Source organism: Schistocerca nitens, chromosome 5, assembly GCF_023898315.1.
Source record: "Schistocerca nitens isolate TAMUIC-IGC-003100 chromosome 5, iqSchNite1.1, whole genome shotgun sequence".
Classification (NCBI taxonomy): domain Eukaryota; kingdom Metazoa; phylum Arthropoda; class Insecta; order Orthoptera; family Acrididae; genus Schistocerca; species Schistocerca nitens.
In genome coordinates, this window is record NC_064618.1 from 801005441 (window position 1) to 801017924 (window position 12484).

Below are 12484 nucleotides of genomic sequence, written 5' to 3' on the forward strand. Positions count from 1 at the left end.
TGTATACCGGAAACTTGCAAGATCTTGTTGCAGAGCGTGCTCTACAACATGACATTTGTGACCTCGGTGCCTGTTTTATCACACACGCCATCTGGATTCTTTCCCTGGACACCAGCTTCTCAGAACTCTGTGGGTGGGAGCTAGCACTACAACGTGTCCTTGGTTCTCGCCACCCACCTGGCCTAAATTTACATTAATTTCTTAAGTCTCATCTTTTCTTCACTGTAACTACTCTTTGCTTCACTCCGTTTTAGTTTTCTACATATTTAATTGTCTTTACCATCTAATTTTTACCGACCCCCTCCCACCTCTGTTATGTAAAATTCACTTAGCTTTCCACTCTTATTAACTCATGCAAGATGTTTCAGTAGTAATCTCTGTCTTGCATATTACCCTATCTTCCAACTTTTAAGCTCTCAGGTTTTCAGATCTTGTCCAATGCAGTCCCCAACAATCAGACTTTCCTTCTCATACCGTACAGTAAGTCTCCCTTGATCCGTGGTTCTGGGTGACTTTCCCAATATCTACCCCTTTTCCTAGACCTCTCCAGTCCTTTTTCTTCACCCTCCCTCCTTTCCGTTCAACCTTTCTGCCTGAAGAAGGAGCCACTGGCTTGCCAGTCACAACAGTCTTTCATGTGTGTGTTCTGCAGCTGCTTGGTGAGTAGATTTTCAATCTATCCAATTCAATGATTACGTACTTTTTATCCATTTGGCCTTCACTTCTAAGATGTGCTTCATTTATCTCCCAACTTTGAATTCACACAAATATTCCCTAACTATAGCTTTGCAGTGAGGTGCAATAGTTACAGCAGGTGACTTTTTACAAAAGTTGTGATGTAAAATTGTCAATAGCACATTTTTTTCCCATGCATCTACATCTACATGATTACTCTGCAATTCACATTTAAGTGCTTGGCAGAGGGTTCATCGAACCACAATCATACTATCTCTCTACCATTCCACTCCCAAACAGCGGGCGGGAAAAACGAACACCTAAACCTTTCTGTCCGAGCTCTGATTTCTCTTATTTTATTTTGATGATCATTCCTACCTATGTAGGTTGGGCTCAATAAAATATTTTCGCATTCGGAAGAGAAAGTTGGTGACTGAAATTTCGTAAATAGATCTCGCCGCGACAAAAAAGTCTTTACTTTAATGACTTCCATCCCAACTCGCGTATCATATCTGCCACACTCTCTCCCCTATTACGTGATAAAACAAAACGAGCAGCCCTTTTTTTGCACCCTTTCGATGTCCTCCGTCAATCCCACCTGGTAAGGATCCCACACGGCGCAGCAATATTCTAACAGAGGACGAACGAGTGTAGTGTAAGCTGTCTCTTTCGTGGACTTGTTTCATCTTCTAAGTGTCCTGCCAATGAAACGCAACCTTTGGCTCGCCTTCCCCACAATATTATCTATGTGGTCTTTCCAACTGAAGTTGTTTGTAATTTTAACACCAGGTACTTAGTTGAATTGACAGCCTTGAGAATTGTACTATTTATCAAGTAATCCAATTCTAACGGATTTCTTTTGGAACTCATGTGGATCACCTCACACTTTCGTTATTTAGCGTCAACTGCCACCTGCCACACCATACAGCAATCTTTTCTAAATCGCTTTGCAACTGATACTGGTCTTCGGATGACCTTACTAGACGGTAAATTACAGCATCATCTGCGAACAACCTAAGAGAACTGCTCAGACTGTCACCCAGGTCATTTATATAGATCAGGAACAGCAGAGGTCCCAGGACGCTTCCCTGGGGAACACCTGATATCACTTCAATTTCACTCGATGATTTGCCGTCTATTACTACGAACTGCGACCTTCCTGACAGGAAATCACGAACCCAGTCGCACAACTGAGACGATACCCCATAGGCCCGCAGCTTGATTAGAAGTCGCTTGTGAGGAACGGTGTCAAAAACCTTCCGGAAATCCAGAAACACGGAATCAACTTGAGATCCCCTGTCGATAGCAGCCATTACTTTGTGCGAATAAACAGCCATGTGCGTTGCACAAGAACGATGTTTTCTGAAATCATGCTGATTACGTATCAGTAGATCGTTTCCTTCGAGGTGATTCATAATGTTTGAATATAGTATATGCTCCAAAACCCTACTGCAAACCGACGTCAATGATATAGATCTGTAGTTCGATGGATTACTCCTACTACCCTGCGCAATTTTCCAATTTGTACGTACAGATCTATCGGTGAGCGAGCGGTTGTATATGATTGCAAAGTAGGGAGCTATTGTATCAGCGTAATCTGAAAGGAACCTAATCGGTATACAATCTGGACCTGAAGACTTGCCCGTATCAAGCGATTTGAGTTGCTTCGCAACCCCTAAGTATCTAATTCTAAGAAACTCATGCTAGCAGCTGTTCGTGTTTCAAATTCTGGAATATTTCATTTGTCTTCCCTGGTGAAGGAATTTCGGAAAACTGCGTTCAATAACTCCGCTTTAGCGGCACAGTCGTCGGTAACAGTACCATCAGCACTGCGCAGCGAAGGTATTGACTGCGTCTTGCAGCTTGTGTACTTTACATACGACCAGAATTTCTTCGGATTTTCTGCCAAATTTTGAGACAATGTTTCGTTGTGGAACCTATTAAAGGCATCTCGCATTGAAGTCCGTGCCAAATTTTGCGCGTCTGTAAATTTTAGCCAATCTTCAGGATTTCGCGTTCTTCTGAACTTCCCATGCTTTTTCCGTTGCCTCTGCAACAGCGTTCGGACCTGTTTCGTGTACCATGGGGGATCAGTTCCATCTCTTACCAATTTATGCAATCCACTCTTCTCTGTGTCCCCCAACACTGGAGGGATTTTATCTATCACTGTATGTTTTCTATGACATTTCCCAGAAAGAAGACTTTTCATTGGTCTTAAGTTGTATTTTTGACATATTTTCTTCATTTACTTGCTATATATATATATATATATATATATATATATATATAAAAAGAAAGATGATGAGACTTACCAAACAAAAGCGCTGGCAGGTCGATAGACACACAAACAAACACAAATATACACACAAAATTCAAGCTTTCGCAACAAACTGTTGCCTCATCAGGAAAGAGGGAAGGAGAGGGAAAGACGAAAGGATGTGGGTTTTAAGGGAGAGGGTAAGGAGTCATTCCAATCCTGGGAGCGGAAAGACTTACCTTAGGGGGAAAAAAGGACAGGTATACACTCGCACACACACACATATCCATCCACACATACCGACACAAGCCATATATATATATATATATATATATATATATATATATATATATATATATAGCCTTTCCTCAGCCTCTAAATTAATAACATAGGCCTGTGTGAATTAGCCACTGGTATGGGTAGCAGTCATTACTAACACATGTATGTCGGATAAAAACCATCATTTCATTAACATTAAGGTGAAGCTGTGAACAATGCATTTTCCAAGGCAATAATTCCAGTACATGTAGAGTAAGCACTATTCCATCCATCATTGTTCACAAAACCATTACTGTGTTTTTCCCACAAATTGTGGCAACTTAATACTGTGTTCCTTATTTTTTCTATTTACATTATTACAAGAACCATAGTTTAATACATACCACAAAAAATAGTTTCATTATATTGGTTTTTGTTCCAGAATGTGTATACCTTAAAATGTTGAAAAAAACTGAATAATCTGCAGATGATTTAATCACACTACAGCTTACCTTTACTCTAATTGCCTAGCACAGATGTACCACCAATATCTACAGGGGCAAGGAGAATGATTTCACACCCTGGATGTTGATAACAATGAAATATTATTTTTGTAAACTTTCTGAAATTCACACATATCAGTGGAATAGTATTGTTTTTATGGCTTTTTAATGCAGCTGTGTTGTGTGTTTTATTTGTTCAAATGGATTAACTGGAATATCATGCTCTTATATAAAAGTCCTTGTTTTTGAAAATTTGTTACCAATGGATATTCATCCAAAGTTGGCTAAAGTTTAAAAAGGTTTACTTAATTAAAATGTGTACATATTTGTCTTGATGATCCACAGGGATGTGCTATAACAGCAGTCACAAATGAAACTACAACGAGAGTGCACAATATGATATAGAAGATCAATTATTAGAGTTTTAGAAAATCACTGATGTCACAGGCATAAGAAGAAAGAGTCCGGTATCTTTTACATTAATAATTAATGTATGAGAAAACTTTATGGAAGATGAGTGCTGCTAAGTGCTTCTGCAAATGCCAAAAGTCTCTCAAAAATGTACAGGTCATTTTACGAAGAATCCAACTAATTTTTTGCCATAATTTGTTACTGTGCAAGATCAGAAACAAAAACCCAACCAAAGCTGCATATGGTAGTTGGTCATGCTGTCCCAAAAAGGAATGTTGGGTAGATGGGTATTTTGAAGACCTTGCAGAATCAGAAGTCAAAGATATCTGTTTACTGGAAACATACGGGATAAAGAGCACTGAGCTAAAATTGATTATGTCGAAAAATTAGAATATCTTTTATCTAAAAAAGAATTATTTCTCTGCCAGGTTGAGAAGGTTTTTTCTTGCCCCTGTATGTTAATGTTACATGTATGATAAAGCTTTATGTTTTATACCTTCATTTGTACTGCTGATGAATTTTTGTAGCATCTTCCTCCAATTTTACCAAGAGTGCTCTGCCAAGATTCTTTGGATAAATCTTGCATTATAATTTCATTTCCTTCTGACCTCATAATAAGTGCTCTTTTAGTGTGATGGTCAGAATGTGTATCACAAATTCGCAAATCCGGAGAAGAACATAAAAGTTTTTCATTTTCTTGGGAAAATGCCATATTTGCATTTCTGTTTCTTAAATATCGTATTATATATCTACGTATCTCTCTCAATTTTTTGTCACTATTAACCCTAGGCACAGCCCTTAATCTTGAAAGACTACTTTGATACGTAAGCCAATTCTCCAAATTTTCACCAAGATCTGTAAGATTTGATTCTACTTTGTTTCTACCTTCAGCTCCACCAAGAATATTTTGAAATGTTTTCAAGGCATTGAATACTGACATCACACCTTCATGATAAGGGCTGAATTCTTGGAAACTTGGAGGTCCCAAAATTACTGGGGCTATACCTGCACTTGTCACTCTTTTCTTCTTTGGTAACTCACAAATTTCACTTTCATTTTGATTGTGCCGCCTTTTACGTTTGATCGCAACATCTGCAGTTATTTTACTACACACACTCATTTTATCAGGCAACTTGTAATTCTGTCTTACTGTGCAAGTATCATGACTGAGTGCACTGTACGAGCTAACTGTCAACGGTAACTCACATGCCTGAAGTTTTGCCACGGCATTTTTTTCCTTGTAGTCTACAGGCACCTTATGTACATGGATATTACAAGCTGAACACTGCCTGTGGATTGCAGCTTTACTTATATCAAACGTGTCTAAGTTTCTGTTCGTAGAAACTTTGATGTTACCAAATTTCCAGTGAGTAGTGACAACCTGCAGATGAGCTGCAGCCAGTTTGTTAGTTGAAGATGGATGTTTAACATATTTGTCATGTGTTAATATGGTTTCATTTTGGCAGTGTGTTCCTGCATCTATAATTGGAAAGGAGGAGTTTTTCCCAGCATTAACAGTGTTCCCAATTTCATTGGGTTCATATTCTAAATCATGATGTAACTTTATTGTGGGACTAGCTGCCCCACTGCTATTTATAATTTCTGTTTTCATGCTGGCTGCTGCTACTTCTGAGGCATGTTGTTCTTTGTTATAACCAACAATCATAGCTTGATTCTGAAACAGAATAAAACATAATTTATCAAATATTAGTAGAGACTACGAAAATAGAGTCATCAGTTTGTTATTTCTAAAGGTAACTTGGTAGAATGGATGTGCTTGCTCATGTTATATGTATGCTAATGAAAGTACTGGTCATTAAGTGTACAGGAGTTCAGAATTACAATCTTTAGTTGTAGTCACTGAATAAAGACACATCTACATCGATACTCTGCAAAACATTTAAGTGCCTGGCAGAGGGTTCATTGAACCAGGTTCACAATAATTCTCCATTATTCCAATCTCGAATAGAGCGCACAAAAAAACAAACGCATATATCTTTCCGTGCAACCTCTGATTTCCCTTATTTTATTATGATGATCATTTCTCCCTATGTAGGTCAGCATCAACAAAATATTTTCGCATTCAGAGGAGAAAATTGACGATGACAATTTCGTGAGAAGATTCTGCCGCAGCGAGAAATACCTGTGTTTTAATGATGTCTACCCCAAATCCTTTATCATGCCTGTGACACTCTCTCCCCTTTTCACGGCAATACAAAATGTGCTGCTCCTCGTTGAACTTTCTCAATGTATTCTGTTAATCCTACCTGGTATGGATCCCAGACCGTGCAGCAGTACTCTAAAAGAGGACGGACAAGCATAATGTCCGTCTCTGCAGTAGATCTGTTACATTTTCTACGTGTTCTACCAATAAAATACAGTCTTTGATTTGCCATCCACATATTTTCTGTGTGTTCCTTCCAATTTAAGTTGTTCGTGATTCCTAGCTATTTAGTTGAATTTATGGCCTTTAGATTTGACTGATTTATTGTGTAACCAAATATTAATGGATTCCTTTTAGCACTCATGTGGATGACCTTACACTTTTCATTATTTGGGGTAAATTGCCAATTTTTGCACCATACACATATCTTTTCAAAATCTTTTGCAATTTGATTTGATTTTGATCTTCTGATGAGTTTACTAGACGATGAACGACAGCTCTGCGAACAACCCAAGACAGCTGCACAGATTGTCTCCTAAATTGCTTATATAGATATGAAACAGCAGATGGCCTATAATACTACCATGGGGAACACCAGAAATAACTTCTGTTTTACTCTATGACTTTCTGTCAGCTACTACGAACTGTGACCTCTCTGACAGCAAATCAGGATTCCAGTCACATAACCGAGATGACATTCCATAAGCACACAATTTCACTACAATCTGCTTGTATTGTACAGTGTCAAAAACTTTCTGGAACTCGAGAAATACAGAATCAATTTGAAACCCCTTGCCAATATCACTCAACACTTCATGTGTATAAAGAGGTAGTTGTGTTCCACAAGAATGACGTTTTCTAAATCCATATTGACTGTGTGTCAATAGACCATTCTCTTTGAGGAAATTCATAAGGTTTGAACACAATACATATTCCAAAATCCTACTGCATATCAACGTCAATGATATGGGCATGTAATTTAGTGGATTACTCTTACTACCTTTGTTGAATATTGATGTGACATACACAACTTTCCGGTCTTTGGGTACGGATCTTTCGTCGAGCGAGTCATTGTATATGATTATTAAGTGTGGAGCTATTGTATCAGCATACCTAACTGGTATACAGTCTGGACCCAAAGACTTGCTTTTATTAAGTGATTTAAGTGGCTTCACTACTCCGAGGATATCTCTTTCTATGTCACTCATGTTGGCAATAGTTCTTGATTCAAATTCTGAAATATTTACTTTGTATTCTTTGATGAAGCAATTTGGAAAGGTGTATTCAGTAACTCTGCTTTGGCAGCACTGCTGCCGATAGTATTTCTCTGATTGTGTTTTTCCGCTAGCATACTTTACATATGACCAGAATCTCTCTAGATTTTCTGCCAGGTTTTGAGACAAAGTTTCATTGTGTAAACTATTATAACATGCATTGAAGTCTGCACTGAATTTCGAGCTTCTGTAAATAATTGCCAATCTTGGAGATTTTGCATTCGTTTAAATTTGGCGTGCTTTTTTCATTGTTTCTGCAACACTGTTCTGACCCGTTTTGTATCCCAATGAGGATCAGATCCATCATTTGTTAATTTATTTGGTACAAATCTCTAAATTGCTTTCGATACTATTTCTCTGATGTATTTTTATCTGCTTTTCTGAAAAAGTATATTTTTGTTTATTTTTGAAGGATTTGGGTGTCATTCTATGACAAACTTGTATTCACTAATCCCTGTATCCATTTTAATGCTTGTTGTTAGCTCAGGATTATTTGTTGCTAAGAGCTCAAGTGTGTTTCCACAACTGTTTACTATTTGTGTGGGCTCACGAACTAACTACTCGAAATAATTTTCAGACTGTGGTTAGCACAATTTCGGATGATTTTTTATGCATTCCTCTGGATTTAAATATGTATTTTTGCCAATATATCAAGGGTAAATTAAAGTCATCTGTGTTGGGAGGTCGGTAAAAGGATCCCACTATTATTTTATTCTGGTTGCCAAGAATGACTTCTGCCCATACCAACTCATAGGAGCAATCTATTTCAATTTTGCTATGAAATAAACTACTTCTAACAACAACAAACATTCCACCGCTAACTATCCTTTCTGAACACTGTTAGGTTCTTCACAAAAATTTGGCTGAACTTATCTCCAGCTTTAGCCAGCTTTCAGTGCCTATAATGATTTGAGCATCAGTGCATTATATCAGCACTTGCAGTTCTGGTACTTTCCCAACACACCTATGACAATTTACAACTGTTATACCAATGGTTCCTGGATCTATGTTCTTCCTGTGCTCAACCTGCACCCCTTGAAACTGAAGCCCTTTCTGTGTTTCGCCGAGACCCTCCTACCTAAAAAAAACTGCCCAGTCCATGCCACACAGCCTCTGCTACCCACAAAACAAAGATATGCTAGCATAAATAATGATGTTGAGGTATCTACCCAGATTTTGAGATTGGATTAATTAAAAAATAGATGATGGTTTTAGTGCTTCAGTTGTTCTTCATAGTCTCCCCTCAATTGCATGCAGTGCATAGAAGATTCATACATCCCTATGAAACTGTCGGAAAAGGCTTTCTTCAGGATGTACTCCAAATCACATGTCACAATGACTTGAATGTTGGTTTTGTCATCAAAACATTGACCATTCATGTGAACTTTTGCACTCTGATGTTTTATGGTAGGACTGTATTCATAACAGCTGCCTCATCACCTGTGATTACTTTTTTCTGAAAAATACTGACTGCATTTTGCATTTCTATCAAGTCACGGCAGGCGTCCATGCATTGTTATTGTTCAGGACTTTAGGTGTGTGAGACAAACTTTGTGCGCACTTTCCTTTTCTTAAAAGCATTCCAGAGAATGTCTTTAACTTTTGATTTGGAGATGATGCTCTGTTACAATTTGTGACACAACACAGAGACACTATGGCCACATGACCATTACTTAACACTGTCTGCTCATAAATGACTGGTCAAATGACATCTGTTGCTTAGTTGTAAGTTCACACTGCCACCATAGTTACTGTGTTGACATGGGTTATACCCCAGGAATAAAATCAGTGTCAAAACCTTTCTAACAGATGGTGTTTGTAGAAATCCAAAAGAAATGTACGAAATTCATGATGATACACACAAACAGTTGTGATGCCAGCTGATAGATAAGAATTAGCAATGAATATCAATAAGGATGGATTGCAGCTAAAAATGTAGATGACCTTCAGTAGGAGCTCATTTTTACCACCAAGTTATGTCTCCTATGGGACATCCAAATCCCCTTACGAGCCAAGAAAAACCATTATCAGCCGTATTTTTTACGTCTAGGGAATCTGCAACGACATTTAGCACTGATAAATTGCTCGTCTTGGTTACCAATATTCCTTTTAATTTTTTACTCTTTATGATGCGTTTTGCCCCCAGCATCATCAGATCTTTGGTACAAAATATAGCATGAGCAATGTGGGAAAACAATTTTGGGTACAATGATGCAATATGGCAAATGTAATAAAAGGCTAGGTGAAGAAGTAATTGTACATGACACAATGAGTTGAGTTCATACCTTAATGGATACATAGTATCTATTAAATGTTAACATTCTTCCTTAATATCAGTGGCCAAAACTGCTCATTACATTCAGCATAACACAGTAAACAGCTTAGAGGCAACATTTATACCAGATCACAAAATATCTGACATACATGAATGCTTAATTACAATTAATTTATAAGCTGTTATGTTGTATTCTATGCTTAAATACAGATCACATTTTCCAAAGATGGCGACAGACATGTACATATGAATCAATACAAATTATGTAGCTAACATTAAGTGTAATTAAGCATTCACATGCAACAGATATTTTGTGAACTGGTATAGATAGTGCTTATTACAGCACTTCATGGCAAAAGATGTTTACTTGGTAATATGCATAATTGCAGGAGTGAGTTTGACAACTCCTGTTAAGAAAGAACATTTACAACTGACTAGATACTATGTATCCATAAAGATATGTATCTCAACTCATTGCTTTATGTACAGATAATTGTTTCTCCACTTCATCTTATGTTACTTTTTGTATATTGTGTTATTGTACAGAAAATTGGTTTCCACTTTTCTCATGTTATCTTTTCTAGCACAGAAGTTATGATCCTAAGAATGAAACACATCATAAAATATAAAAAGAAAAAGAAATATTGGCAACCAAGACAGGAGTAATTTATTGCAACTATTTACGCCCCTGAAACCCAAACTATCAGTAATAGCAAATATAGTGGTACTCTCCAGGCTGTAGAAGTGAAGTTCTTGAGGTCGATGCTCTATAATACCAGAAAATATCCATCAAGATGCAAAGCAGTCACTAAAAAGGATAGATGAAAGTAGAACAGGCAGCAAATGACTTGAAAAGGAATGTGAAAGTGAAACCTAAAGGCTGTCCCAAGAGACAGGTGATCACTCAAACAAAATAGGATCTGGAAGGAAGATGAAAGTAGTGGCACAACGTTGGGAGAGAAAATCTATACAAGGCCAGAAGAAGAGGAAAAGTGCTCTTATATGACACCTGGGCAGCTGGAGATGGTTAATCAATGACTACACTGAGATGTCCCTGAGAAGAAAGAGGCATTAAAGCACAGGACAGATTAAGGTAATCATGAGGAGTGTAAGGGAGTGGATGTAGTCCGCAACAATCCTTAGCTTCACAATTTGACATTAACTGTACATTAGTCAAAAGGGATAAGTAATTCCAGTTACAGCAACTACATTGCAAAACCAATCTGCATGAGAAAGGAAAACAAGTAGGTAAAGGACAGAAATGGAAGATTTGGTTTGCTAAGCACATAAATTGAAGATGAGCCAGCCACTCTGCATCACACCAAGCTTCTAGTCTAAAAGTTTGGGCTGGACGCCAGAAGGTAAACAAACTTTTTAAAGTTTTACCACACTTGTTCCTGTCAGCTAAAACAGTAAGTAGACCCCCCACTTCAAACTGCTTCTGCCCTCTAATCAAAATATAAAATGCTGTTAATGTGCAGTGACACATACATCACAGATGGATGGAGCAGGAGGACATGGAGTATGACCTGTGCATAAAAGGAAAGTACCTGATTTGAAGGCAGATGAAAAACTAATTCACCCGGCCATAAAGATTGATCTGTATGCTATGGCCAGACTGCTGCCTACTGTCCTCTACAGCCTGCCAGTCTCCCTCCCACTGTCAAATGGCTCTCCATCTCTGAAGTGAGGCTGCAGACTGTTAGGGAACCGGCACATTGTGTCATATGATGACCCCTGAATAGGCCTCATAGCCACAAGAGTGATATAGATTTTCCCTGTTGTTAAAACTGCTGAGGAATACATTGTGTTTTTGTCACTTCCTCTGCAAGTTACATGTGTTGTACTGCTTGTATGCACTAAGAGAATCAGTTTAGATGATAAATTTTTCACTATGATTATAACTCATCTATATCAATCTTTTCAGGAACACATACAGCTCTGGACTATACACAATAAGAGTTGTTGGGGGGAAATCCTAAATATACAGTTGATAAAATTGACTGAAAAACCAAGGGAGTTCCTTCGCTTTGAAACATCAGTGTATATTAAAATACAGTTGTGCTAACTGAACCTTCCATTAGTACTTGGTAGAACAACTTCATATTTATAAATGAAAATGCACAGCAGAACAGCCACATTTTGGGCTTTTCATTTATTAAAAATGTACATTTGTGATGTCTACATAAAATACTGCAAAATGGATACTTCAAAATTACACGAAGACAGCATTTTGTTTTGAAATTTGCAGATTTCAAATAATTTAGCTCCACTTAAGAAGCCAAGGCAATGATCTGCCAAAATGCTTCTGTAAAATATTGGTAGAAGCTATAAGCATAAAGTAATCTCATCTTACACAATATTTGAACATTTAAGCTGCATGCCATTGCTTGTAATTTGATTTGAGACATTGTTGCCGAAGGTGGTCATTGTCACCAGCGTGAACAAGAAGCAGTCAGTGTGTGTCGGGAACCACATGAACAACTAGACAGTGCCATACTGTAATATAAATCACTTTGTGCAGAAAGTTGTAATATTCCTATTTTATTCCAATATGGTTTGAATTATTCTGAACATACTCGTAAAATTGTTAACAATTGCGAATTAGTTACGGCCACATAAGTGGTTATTTTCAATGAAGGATTTCCAGAATATAGGTGAGTGTTT

General features: G+C 37.7%; 1 protein-coding gene across 2 annotated transcripts in view; it reads right to left on the reverse strand.

Moving 5' to 3' along the window:
* LOC126259414 (uncharacterized) overlaps nucleotides 1–12484 on the reverse strand; it is a 188946-nt gene that overhangs the window by 35529 nt on the left and 140933 nt on the right. For both annotated transcript variants that reach the window (XM_049956194.1, XM_049956195.1), the window contains one exon: nucleotides 4601–5779. In XM_049956194.1, coding sequence (XP_049812151.1) covers nucleotides 4601–5779 — 1179 coding nt within the window. The remainder of the gene's footprint in view (nucleotides 1–4600; nucleotides 5780–12484) is intronic.